At 42.4% G+C, this 13,553-nt stretch overlaps 1 protein-coding gene across 1 annotated transcript in view; it reads left to right on the top strand.

The window, feature by feature from the left end:
• HYPK (huntingtin interacting protein K) overlaps window positions 1-12,437 on the top strand; it is a 93,031-nt gene extending 80,594 nt beyond the window's left edge. Inside the window, exon 4 of the mRNA XM_044077702.1 lies at window positions 12,059-12,437. Within this exon, the coding sequence (XP_043933637.1) occupies window positions 12,059-12,154 (96 nt within the window). The 3' untranslated portion in view covers window positions 12,155-12,437. The remainder of the gene's footprint in view (window positions 1-12,058) is intronic.
• The last annotated feature ends 1,116 nt before the right edge of the window (window positions 12,438-13,553 follow it).

The raw sequence follows: 13,553 nt of genomic DNA, 5'->3' as shown, positions 1-13,553 counted from the left end.
AACTAGTTCGGATTAGAGTGGCGCTCTCAGCCAGAGCCTGAGTGTTTAGATCTGAGGGGGTGAAGTGGTTTCAGTCAGCTCTGACCTTGTCTGATAATGGCCCCCTTCTCGGAGTGCCATCTGATCCGGGAAGAGCATTTCCATTAATGTTATCCCCAGGAAGCTTGCTCTCCCTCGGCATTCAACATTGGGGAAAGGGTTCTCTCCAATGGCTAGAGGCCTCTGACTATATCTTCTGACTTCGCCCTGACTCCTCCTGCTTTGTGTGTGAATCCCATCATTTTACCACAGGGACAGCCCATGCTTGAGCCCCAGATGGTTCCCCTTGAACATAAAGTGGTTTGCGAGTTCCCTCTGGATAGCCCCAGCGGAGAGGTTCCTTGCAAGCATACGTCCAAGAGGAGGTACTTGGACTCCTCCCTGGAGTCCTTCACCCAGGACACTAATTTGGATGATGGGGAAGGTTCCCCCAGATCACCTCCCGAGGAGGTCTCCTTTGGAGACCTCATGGAAATCTTGTGCCAGAGGGGAGGTTGGTCTACCCCAAAACCTTCCTCTAACGAATCCGTGTTCCTGGAGGCTTTCTGCAGGGGCCCGTCTACTTCCTGGGTGTTCCCTCCCGTGGATCTCCATTAGTGGACTTAAGTCACCTCGCGGGCTTGGAAGCAACCAGACACTGGAACCAATCCTTAATGCCCAGACAAAATATTGAGCCCCCCTGCAGACTGGCTTGGAGTCCCCTGTAGATGCTATGGTGGTAGCAGCAGCCATCAAGATGGAACTAGCCTAGGAGAGTTCCTCGATCCATCCTCCTGACCGTGAGTCTAGGATGATGGATCGCCTAGGGAAGCTGGCTTATGCGTCAGCGACCTTTTCTATCTGGGCGCTGAACTATCTGGCCCATGTTACTTTACTACAGCACGACCTGGTTAAGGAACTGGCTGAGTCTCCCCCAAAGTCCACGTTGCAGGAGAACAGGGCTGCATTCTCCGTGAGAATGGCTACCTTGACAGCGGTTTCAAATAAGTTTGTGCGACTCCTCTTGCATGCGACTGAAGGAGCAGCTAGGGCAGCTCGGTCCGGCATGTCCATGAGGTGTAATGCCTGGCTCAGATTGTGTCAGTTCACAGAACCCTTCAAGGTGTCTCTTGCGAATTCCCCATATGACTGCTCTTCCCTCTTTGGTAAGACCATCCGTGAAACCTTGGTCCAGAGTGAGAAAGACTGGAAGACGCTGTCTGCTGTCGAACTCTCAAAGATACTTTTCCCGGAATCAGCAAGGGCAAAAGAAGCTGTGGTACCGGAAGTCTCAGTATTCCCGGGACACTCTGGGCCCACCAGGGAAAGATGCCGGCACAGAGGATGTCCGAGGAATTTTGGTTCTTAAGAACCATTCTCTGACAGGCCCGCTCAGCATTCCTGAGGGGTTGCCAGACTGCTCTGCTCTGGAGGCAGTCTGGGTCGCCTGTCATTGCAACTGGCTGCATGGGAGTCCAAGTCATCAGACCGTTGTTTGCTTCAGATAATTTCCAGAGGCTATTCAATCCCATTTGTGGTTCTCCCTACACCTTACAAACACCACCTAGACGTACCACCTGCACAAAGGGAGGCAGCAGCGCTAGAGGTTTTCAAGCTGCTAAAGAAACAAGCCATCGAACCCATCCCCCTGATCAGTCTAGATCGGGCATCTACTCCAGGTTCTTTTTGGTGCAAAAAAAAGATGGGGGACTTGTCTACTCTGAACCTGTCGGTTGCCAAAGAGAAGTTCTGGATGGTCACTTTACAGTCCATCATGCCGTTCCTGCAGGAGAGCAACTGGATGTGCTTGTTTGACCTCCCCGGACTCTTACTATCACATAAAGATGCACAGTAGCTCCAGGAGGTTTCACTGCTACCAGCCAATCATTCAATTTTGACCCCTACCCTTTGGTCTCACCACAGCCTCTACCAAAGTGATGGCAGTAGTAGCGGCTAACCTGAGGCTTCAGGGGATCCAGGTCTACCTTACCTGGATGGATTGGCTCCTTACTGCTCCCACCAAGCATCTAGTTTGTCGGACCAGAGACTCTCTCCTACAAGCTTGCACACTATCTAGGGATTACAATCAACACAGCCAAATCTCTTCTGAACCCTGTCCATGTGATGGAATATATAGGAGCACAGATAGACACATTGCAGACAAGTTTTCCTGACCTCAGAGAGAGCTCGAAATTTAAGGTTGCATGTCTCCTTCATTTACTGATCTCACCTTCCCTCAGCAGAGTCTGTCTTAAGGGCACTAGGTTCTATGGCAGCGACAATAACACTTCTACCATGTGCTCTATTTACATATGCGAGTACTACAGTGGACTCTAGCAGTGCAATGGTCTTTGGATCTTCCGTTGTCCCAACCGATACACCTCAGCAGAGTCTGCAGGGCGTCCCTTCTATGGTGGAGGCAGTCTTCGGAAATCTTGGAGGGACTACCTTTTGTTCCAGCCCCTGCCCAAACCATAGTGACCACGGACGCCTCCCAGCGAGGGTGGGGGGGCATTGTTCAGGAAGGACAGTCCAAGGCATGTGGTCCCCGATTGAGACCAGTTTGCATATAAATGTTCTGGAGATGAGGGCGGTCCTTTTTAGTGTTGCAGGCCCTTAATGCCTTTCTATCTCTGGGATCCATTGCAATCCAGTCAGACATGTCTGTGGTCTGGTATATCAAACGGAGAGGGACCAGATATTACCCCCTTTGTCACGAGGCCATGAGAGTTTGGGAATGGGCGATCTCCACCGGTCGTCTTCTGGTAGCAACTCATATTCCGGGGTGGTCCAACATTCTAGCAGACAAACTAAGCTGGACTATTCTGATGCCTTACGAGTGGTTTTTGAATCCTTCAGTAGCGGAGCAGATCTTTATAGAGTGGGGTATGCCTTGCTGCGATCTCTTTGCATTTCCTTCCAACGTGAAGTGCAGCGAGTTCTTTGCTATGAACCCCCTGCTGGGAAAATCCCCCAGAGATGCTCTAGTCCATGTTTGGCCTCCCAGTCTTCTTTATGCTTATCCTCCTGTACTCCTTATTCCAAAGTTCCTACAGAAAGCTTGTCGACCTGGGGAGCAAAGTGATCCTCATTGCCCCGTTTTTGGCCTCGCCAGGTGTTTCTCTTCCTTTGGTCTCGTCTTCTAGCTCCTCCTTGGATCCCATTTAGGATCTCATTTTGCACCCCTCGAGGGTCCCTCATCTGAATCTGGACAATCCAGTTCCCTTAATTGCTAGGACTCACAGATTGTCTTCTTCTGTCAGGTCTATTCTGGTGGCAGCTCATAAGTTGTCCACCAGGAAGATTTATCGCAGCAAATGGAAGCATTTTTCCTTTTGGGCTTCTCAAAGGAGTGTAGATCCTTTCACGGCTCCCATTCCGACTATTCTTGATTTTTTTTTTGGCAAATATTTTTCAACAAGGGGCTAGCTTGTCTACGGTCAAGGTTCAACTAGCCACCATTTCTCATTTTCACAATGGTGAGAACTCTGTTTCTTTTGCTTATTCCAGATTGTGCAAAGCCTTTATTAAAGGTACCTTCCTCGTACATCCTCCGGTCAAAGATCCATTCCCCTGTGGGACCTTACTGTGGCACTTCAAGCGTTGGTTGCTCCTTCATTTGAACCTGCAGAAACCACAGATATTTTTTTCTTGGAAGACTGCCTTTCTAGTGGCTATCGCCTCTGCTAGGAGTGTTTCAGAACTTCAGGTGTTGTCTGTCAAGGTTCTGTACATGATTTTCCACAAGGACAGGGTTTCTCTTCCCACCAGTCCTTCCTTTCTCCCAAAAGTAGCATTGGAGGTTAATATCAAACTGTCAATTTACCTGTTTTTTTTCCAAATTTTACCAACAAAATTGAATACAAGGTGCATTTGTTGGATATTCATAGACTGTTACGGTTCTATTTTCACAGGACCAAAACTTTTCGTAAATCTGACTAGTTTTGTGTCCTTTTCTAAACCTTTTTTGGGTAAACCTATTTCCAAGGTGACCATTGCCAGGTGGATCTCCTATGTATCCTTCAGATCTACAAAGATAAAGGTTCGTCTCATCCGGGTCAGGTTAAAGCTCACTTGACTTAAGTCCATGGCTACTTCTGCGACCTTTTGGTCGAGAGTATCCTTAGACGACATTTGTTCTGCGCCTACTTGGTCCTCATCTCATACCTTTTATTTCTCACTATGTTGGTTTTGATTTCTCAAAGGAGATCATCCTTTGGTTCCACAGTGCTCCGGAATATCCTTCCATGAGGGCCACCCAGGTGTTTAGTAGCTGGGAATTCTGTCCCACAGGTTGAAGACCAAATGAAGTAAACTACTTCAGATAAAGAAGTTATGTACTCACCAGAAAGTTCCATCTGAGTAGTTCTACTTCATTTACCTTCAACCATCCCTCCCCTCCTTCCACCTGGCCTTACCATATGGACAGCGTTTATAGCTGGGGGGTTTTTGTGTAAGGGGTTTTGGGATCGGGTTGTTCAGTGTAGGGTGCAGCAAACTCTATCGGAGGGTTGGAAGGTAGTGGTGGTGTATTATGGGTAAGGGGAGGAGCTTGGCACTCGGAGCTTATGAAGTTGCCGGCTAGGATCCGGTACTCACAGGTTGAAGACAAATGAAGTAGAACTACTCAGAACGTTATGGTGAGTATGTAACTTCATTTTTTTAACTAATGAGGGTCACAGTTGCAGCAGAGCAGCTGTTTGACATGTTGGTGAGGACCAAATCTAGAATGTCCATACCCTGACGAGAAGAGCAAACAGTTTGCTCCAAGGCATTTGAATTCACAAAGTCAAAGAATTTTTGTAGTAGCAAGTTTGGGCTAGAATAGGTTTCTCAGTTGATGGAATAATTTAAATCCACCACAGCCAGTGTGTTCGATAACATTTGGGTTGTCTTCAGTTTGATTAAGTAGGCTTTATGGGTGTTATGACCCATGGAGGGGGATCTTTAAGTAGGCTTTATGGGTGTTGTGACCCATGGAGGGGGATCTATAACTGGCTAGGACTTGAATGGGGGTCTTATCCACCATAACCTGGACCTGGAGTAACTCCATGGAGTTGCCCAGTCTAACTAGATGGGAGGGTGAATTTCTCTCTCGTGTAGATTGAAACCCCACCTCCTTTGGTTTTCAAACGTTCATTTTACGGTCTAAAGGTATGGAAGGCATTGTAGCCTTGCAAGGCCGGGGTACACACTCTCAGGGAGTGCAGTTTTTGGTTTCAGCTCCTAGCATTTAGCCGCATGATCCCTATTTTGTTCTCAAATTGGGTAATTTGATGTCTTCAGACTTTTAGCAGTATTTGTCATACTGTTCCCTTGAACAAGGAAATATGAATGCAGTGGTTATTGGATTGATGAACTTGGTACAGTTGCATGTGCAATTTGCCATAAAAGCAGATGTTAAAGTAGATCACTGCAGTATAGGCTGCCACACACCGACACTACATGGAGAAATTGCAGATGAGTATTGACAGTCATTGCTGTTTACTGTTTTGATATCGGTACTGCCCAAATACTTTTCAACTTAACTGTGTAACATCTAAAGTGCAAGACCACTGAGCATGGTGGCTAGTGCTAAGAGCTCTGCCTTACTGCTCCAGCTGTGAGGATTCATTCCTGATCACGTGTCACTGCGTGGCATTTACCCCAAGAGCATGACCAATTTTCTGTCTAAAATCATGAAAGTCGTAACAATCTTCTCGACAATAGTACAGGGAACTTACTTCTGAGAGATGCAGCAGTACGTGTTTGCTAATGGGAGATCTTGCAATTTATTTTTTTCTGTGTTTTTTTGCCTTGTGCCCTACTAACCATCAGGTTACCCCCTATTGGACTTGACCCCATTCTTTCAGAGTCCTCCCTTGGATTTTTGGGGTAAGCCTCTGGAGAGGCCATCATCCAGGCAGACATGTTTGCTGCTCTCTGACTTTCCAGCAGTGAGCACTTTTGTATGAATAACTACCCCCCCCCCCCCCATACTATCACCATCACCATAGTCCTATTTCGGTTTACTTGCTCTGTTTGTATGGCCAGCTCTGGAAAAACCTTCACTGGCTTGGGCAGGGTGCACCTGCACATCATCTCTGTAGTGCTGTCTGCTACAACTGTCCTTGCCCTCTGTCAGTGATATTTTTAGAAAGCAGTAGCCCAGACCTTCCAGACTCCACTTTTTCCCCTCAAAATAGGCACACCAGTCATCACAGCCTGCATAGCCAACTGCCAAACACACTAACCTGAGTCTCCTGGGCTGTAGTTGGAGCTTTACCTCTGAGCTCCATACTTGCAGGCATTGCATTTTGGATTTTGTCATTCTTTGAAGAGTAATAGCTGCTGTTGAAGGGATATCTGTGCATATGGATTATCTTGGTCCTAAGACATTCAGCAGTAATCCGCCTAAGGGAATAATTGACATACTGATGACATTAATTGTCCAGTTCAAATTTTTTTCTGTGGGTGAAACATTGGTTAGGCAACAGGGCACGTCAGATCAAGGTAGAGGATTTTCACCCCACCTCAATAGAGGTTTAGTGGTGTCCCACACTGTTTTGTACTGATGTTTTTGGACCGTGTACCTAAAATGCTCAAAAATTAAGATGGGCAAGCTGTGGTTTACCAAAATGCTGACTGCAAACTACATAACATTATTGCTTCAAATAAGTAAATCAAAAATGCTGAAATTCTTCAAGATGGTCTACAGAAACCTAATTTGTGCAGTAGTAATGGCTTTGCCATTAATTTGAGTATGTGTAAAGCTTCATGAGATTTGAGAAGAAAAAGGTGTAAATTATGATCACAAAATAATTGGTCTAATTGAAAATGGCACAATTATTGAAGATCTAGGTACAGTAGTAGGTAGCATTTTAAGCTGTGATCAGGGTTTACACCAGATTTAGGAAATCTAATTCTAAAGGCATCTCTTTGCTACTCAAAAGTTAATTGTACTCTTTAATCCTCACTGGTTTGACATGTACATATATGTGCGTGTTTCCTGCAGTTTTGTGTTTAGCATTTCAACAAGCCACTTGTAAACTGGAAATCTTTTCATTCCTTAACTAGAAAAATTCGAGGACTGGAAAATAAAACTATTCAGAAAGGCTTTAGGAGCTATTGGTGTATTACAGTGGATATAAAAAGTGTGCACACCCCTGTTAAAATGCCAGGTTTTTGTGATGTAAAAATGAGACCACAATAAATAATTTCAAAACCTTTCCCACCTTTAATGTGACCTATAACCTGTACAATTCAATTGAAAAACAAACCTGTTAGGGAAAAAATGAAAACTTAAGTGTGCACACCCTTAAACTAATACTTTGTTGAAGCACCTTTTGATTTAATTACAGCATTCAGTCTTCTTGGGTACACACCTGCCATTAAAGAGATTCCGATTAATCCCAAATAAAGTTCAGGAGTTTCCTGACATTTACTCAGTTGCCTGCTACAACAAAAGCCACTGTCTGCAGAGAGCTTACAAAGCATCAAAGGGGATCTCATTGTTGAAAGGTATCAGTCAGTAGAAGGGTACAAAAACATTTCCACAGCATTGGATACACCATGGAACACAGTGAAGACGGTCATCAAAAAGTGGAGAAAATGTGGGACGACAGTGACATTCCAAAAAACTGGATATCCCTCCAAAATTGAAGAAAACAAGATGAAAACTGGTCAGGGAGGCTGCCAAGAGACCTACAGCAACATTGAAGGAGCTGCAGGAATTTCTGACAAATACTGGTTATGTACTGAATGTGACAATCTCCCATATTCTCCATATGTCTGGACTATGGGGTAGGGTTGCAAGACGGAAGCCTTTTCTTACACACAAAAACATCCAGGCCCAGCTAAAATTTGCAAAACAATACATCAAGCCTCCCAAAAGCATGTGGGAAAATGTGTTATGGTCTGATGAGACCAAGGCAAACTTTTTGGCCACAATTCCAAAAGGTACATTTGGCACAAAGCAACACTTCACATCACCAAAAGAACACCATCCCCACGGTGAAGCATGTTGCTGGCAGTATCATGCTTTGGGGTTGCTTTTCTTCAGCTGGAACTGGGGCATTAGTCAAGGTGGAGGGAATTCCGAACAGTTCCAAATACCAGTCACTTTTGGCCCAAAACCTTCAGATGTGTGCTACAAAGCTGAAGATGAATTTCACCTTTCAACATGACAATGACCCCAAGCATACATCCAAATCAACAAAAGAGTGGCTTCTCTAGAAGAAAAAATTAAGTTTTGGAATGGCCCAGACCTAAATCCAATAGAAAATCTGTGGGGTGACCCGAAGAGGGCTGAGCACAAGAGATGCCCTCGCAATCTGACACATTTGGAGCTCTTTTGCAAGGAAGAGTGGGCAAATATTGCCAAGTGAAGATGTGCCATGCTGATAGACTTCTACCCAAGAAGACTTAGAAGACTGAATGCTGTAATTAAATCAGAAGGTGCTTCAACAAAGTATTAGTTTAAGGGTGTGCATACTTATGCAACCAGATTATTGTAAGTTTTTTATTTTTTTATATTTTATCCCCAACAGATTTGTTTTTCAATTGAATTGTACAGGTTATAGGTCACATTAATGGTGGGAAACGTTTTGAAATGATTGATTGTGGTCTCATTTTTTATATCACAAAAACCTGGCATTTTAACAGGGGTGTGGACACTTTTTATATCCACTGTTTTGTTCTGTTTTATTGCAGGCTACACAGAGAGGTTACCTCTGCCTGGTTAATTAAGCAGTTTGTGATCTACGTCTATTCAGTGGACCTCCACACGCACATAGGTTGGTTAAGCAATTTGTGAAATGGAATGCCCTGCTGAGAGAGTTAGTGAGGGTACATTACACAGTGACTTCTAAGATAATTGAATCAACTTCCACTTACTGTTGGTCTGTCAGTAACTTTTTGAGCATGGGTGGCAATCCAGCCCATCTGCATCCGACTGTTAGTGCATAGGAAGTTTTATGCCTAACTGGGTGGAACACACTTAATATTTTTTTCAAACACACAAAAAAAAAAGATGTGCAACTGTTCTCTCCTTTACACAAAGGGTTAGCTTTGATGTAATTTGGGAGGCACTGTACTTGCAGGGAGGCACTGTACTTGCAGGGACTTCCAGACAGACATCTGCAACTTGTTTGAAAGTTAAGGCATCTGACCTTTCACTAAAACCCTGGAGTAAAGAATGACTGCAGCAGTGATCCGTTGCCCAAACGTCTATTTTGGTATGTTGTATGCAGAACTGTACTTTTTTTTCAGTTCTGCCGAGATGCTTCCATTCTGGCAGATATTTCTCCACATCTGAACTCTTGTTTTGCTCAAGTAAACATAAAAAGACAGGCTGTGTCATAACCTTTGGCATATATTCAGACTGCAGTGAAATAAGATGAGGTGACTGCACAATGTGATAAAACTATAGGCTCTTTGTCGTTGACGGTGGAGTACAGTCCTTTCCTTCTTATGGTTAGTATAAACAATGAATTTTGAGTAATCCATTAATATGTATATTTTGGAAAATTGCATCACTTTGTAACTGTTAAGAAGCAGGATCAAGTTACGTAACTTGAGAACAATTTTAGCGTTTTGCTTGCTAATGTGGAATGGAATTCTTTTCATAAATTTCTTTATATTCCTCTAGTTTGTATGGGACATTATCATGCCATTCCCCAAACAACTGTGGTACTTTTTTGTTATCCCCTTTTAATAACTATATTGTCATCCATGTGTAAATCCATTGAGTATCTTAATGTTTTCTGCATACAGGGATAAGACTATTAGTGAACATGTAATGTGTAATAATCTTCTCATAGATCTTTCCCAAAGGCTAAAGGAGTCACTATGGAAATGTATGTAGATTTTTTTTTTTAGTATGCAGTTGCTTAATAGTATATTAATTTTATGAAACAATTCTAGTAATTTTTATCAAATCAGTATAAATGGGAACTAATTGAACATCTTGGACATTGTCCAATGGCAAATGAACATTGTGTATCCCATGCACCTATCAAAAAGTGTTGGGTAGCATTTACGTACGTTTAGAGCAGATACTAGATCTGGGGTCTGCAACCTAGTTCCAGCTGGCTGTTTGGCGGTTTAAAATATGGCCAGGCCTAACAGCATTTGTAAACTATTTTATGTACTTTGTAGACATCACTAAGTATAGTTCTCTTTCACCATGATGCTACCACTCATGACTGTGGAAATACTTTGTTAGTAAGACCTTTAAAAATGGTAATCTTTTGAATTGCTGACCTCCTGTACAAAGCAGTACAAACAAATGCCAGTATATGTTATCTATTTATTTACCCATTTTTTTAATTTTATGGGTAAAAAGATGTTGTATATAGCTCAGTAGCAGGAATATTAAACTGAAGCTTGAAAAAAAAAACTTGCACATATTAATACTTCCATAAACAGTATCCTGTCATGTGTAAATTTGCTGCTTGGGCTAGTGAGTATAGTCAACTTGGACGATTATTCTTTTAAGTAAAGGAATGTTTCTTTATGTAAAAGAATAAACACCCGCAGCTGAACTAACCCTATAAAGTGCTACAGCTTTCTGTACATTGCTGTCCCATGCTTCATTGGGATGGCAGCAAGTAGAAAGCACATGCATTATATTGAAAAGTGTACCCAAGTATCTGCAGGCACATGTAGTTTGCTGATTTGATGGCAAGTGTTGTTTTTAGTGTCTGTGTCTTTGCTGTGGACAAAATGACTTGTTCGTGATTTGTTCTGTTTAAATATGTTAAGGGGTATGGTGAATGCATGTGAAATGGATTGGAATGATTTTCTCACTCTTTTGAAAATGTATTGGCTGCTAGCTGTGCTGTGAATGAAAGTAACTTGCCCATCTCATTTGATCAGGTTAAAGCCTGGCAGTTAAGTGCTAGTGTGCATTTGTTTGAAACTGGATTTTCTTTTTGGGGGGGGGGGGGCTGGCTAGCTAATGCTGCAGTTGAGAGCTACTTACCCTCTTTATTTGCTCTAAAGTAATTTAAAGTCAGTGCAGTGGTAGTGTGCATCTGTGCAAAATAAGTTGGAATAGTTACTCTTGTGTGAAACTGTCCCTGACTTGCAGAATCTTGCCTTTGCCTATTTGTGGTCTACCACCTAACCTGCCTAACCAACTTGGTATCTGCCTGTAAATCTTTGGGAATTGTTTGTGTGAAACCAAGTTGAAACTATCCCTGACTTCGACTCATAACATTTTCTTTTTCTACCAAATCACTGAGGAGTCTAGTCACTAAGTTAGGGTGATGCCTGCTATGAATGAATGCAACTTGCCCAGTTATTTGCTGAGACTTCATTCTGGCTTTACAGAACTAGTGTGCATTTGTATGAAATAAGCTTTGGGTACCATTTGTGTGAAATTATGACTTAATGGCCCTGACTTTGCCTTATGTTTAGTCTGCTCCTTGAAACAAAATGGATTGCTTCTATTAAAACTCTGCATATGGACAAAATAAATTGAGATGTAGTCATGTTTCTTTAAGGCTGTGATTGAAATGTGTGACTTCTACAAGTAATTACCTGTGATTGCTTGAGTAATAATACATTAGTTTTCATGTTTGGTTTTGACAGTCTGAAGTTTGAGGAAAATGCATTTCAATCCATCTGCATGTCTTTAATTTTATACATATGTAAATTTTGCAAAAAAGTGCATTTAATGGCTTCACTATGTCTGTTAATCTATTGAACCTTCTCGACAAATCATTTTTCTTGCATCATATTCTACAGTAAGGGCAAGCCTCCCTACTCACCCTCAAATTTGTTATACCACTCCAGGAATAAGAAAAGATAAATCTCCAGTGTGTCTGAGCTAGTGCTGTAATACACAATGCATGAGCAATGATTTCTTGAGTAAAAGCTTTTGTTACCTCCCCACTTCATATTTAATCACCTGTACTAAAGCAGTTTTAATGAGACTGAGTTACTGATTGACAAGTTGTGCATGAATAATCCAGATGGAGTTTAAGCATATACAGAATTCTAAGCCGGTTAGAAAAAAAATTATAAATATGTTGACTCTCCTTCCCCTCTCTTGCAGATGAGTGAGATGGAAATATCAAGAGCGGCAGCAGAACGCAGTCTCCGAGAACACATGGGTAATGTTGTGGATGCATTAGTAGCACTAACAAATTAAATGTGCACCCACTTACTCATTCAGGCTGAAGCAGCAACACGTTGCATAGTTGCCACTGACAGTTTAAGGTGAATGGCTCTCCATGAGGGGAAGAAGCCAGATGATGGACTGCTGTTTGGAAATGCCTATTGCAGCTATTTTTCACATGTAACCATCATTTACTGTCATTTATGTTTACATAAGTGAATATTTTCATGGAAGGACTGCATCTTCTGGGACAGTTTTTGTATAAAAAAGCAGGGATTTCCTTGTACTGTGTATTAAATCAGTCCACTTTGATTAACCGGTCTTGTTTGAGTACCTTTCAGATTATAATTGTTTTTTTGATTACTTTATATTTCCTCCTTGTTCCTGATGCATCTTATCATTAATCTGTTCTGTAACTGTTCCTGTGAGCTGAAGCCACAGTGAACAGTTTAAGTATTGGTGGCTTGTTAGTGCAGAATAATATTTTGTCTAGTTTACTACCAGACATTCCTGCCCACCTGTAGACATTGAAAATCTGGACACAGGTTCTTGAAAAACTAGATGCATTTGGCGAAAAATCTGGAAGACCTACTGTCATGAAATTTATGTATCTAATAGCATGACTGTTCGACAGGATACCACCACTCAAACACGAGCTTTAAAAAGTTTAGAGAAATGGAGGTAATATCATGCAAAACGTGATTAGACTAATCGGGTTTTACTCTGATTAAGCATAATTCATGAGGTGAGATCACATACATGCTATCTGAGAACATGTTTTAATTTTGTAGGAACCCCCCCCCCCCCCCCCCGAGAGGAACCTTACATTTTGGGAACTGTTGAGCGAACATCACCTTATTCTCTCAAACATGTTAATTTTCCTACATTGAGGCACATCACTCATTTCTAACACTCAAAAGTCTTCTGTACTGTTGGAAAAAAGGTGACCTCACATACTACTAAACCATATGTAAAGTATAAGTTGATAACTTGTGGTGCTGTGCATCAGACTGGTGTATTTTATTTTTCTGTGCTTTACATTTCCATTCTCTGGTTTGATCAAGTTATGCAGTTTGTTGGGGTGGGGGTTTAAGAAGTTTGCTTCTTGCTAAATCTTCCTTCAAAAGTTTTCTTCAAAACCATATACCCCTATAGAAGGGAATGGTTTGTATCCATCCCATCAGTGGTACTGTGGTTGCTGCCTTGGAAACAAAATAGCCTTGAGTTACAGTTGGGCTGCTTTCCAACCTGCCAGCTCACCCCAGCATACTGAAGTTGAAACATGTACCTTGACAAACTGAGTGTAGAAAAGTCTGCACACTATGAGGTATTTTTAGTTAACAAGAGTAAGGGAAAAAAAAAGTGAATCTGCAGTACTGTAAGTAGTTTAAGTACAAGATCAACACACTCCACTGGGCACTAGAATTCATGC

The sequence above is a fragment of the Protopterus annectens genome, chromosome 7.part0, assembly GCF_019279795.1.
Source record: "Protopterus annectens isolate FY-2018-M chromosome 7.part0, PAN1.0, whole genome shotgun sequence".
In the NCBI taxonomy this organism is placed as follows: Eukaryota; Metazoa; Chordata; order Ceratodontiformes; family Protopteridae; genus Protopterus; species Protopterus annectens.
This window is presented reverse-complemented; position numbering and strand designations above follow the sequence as displayed.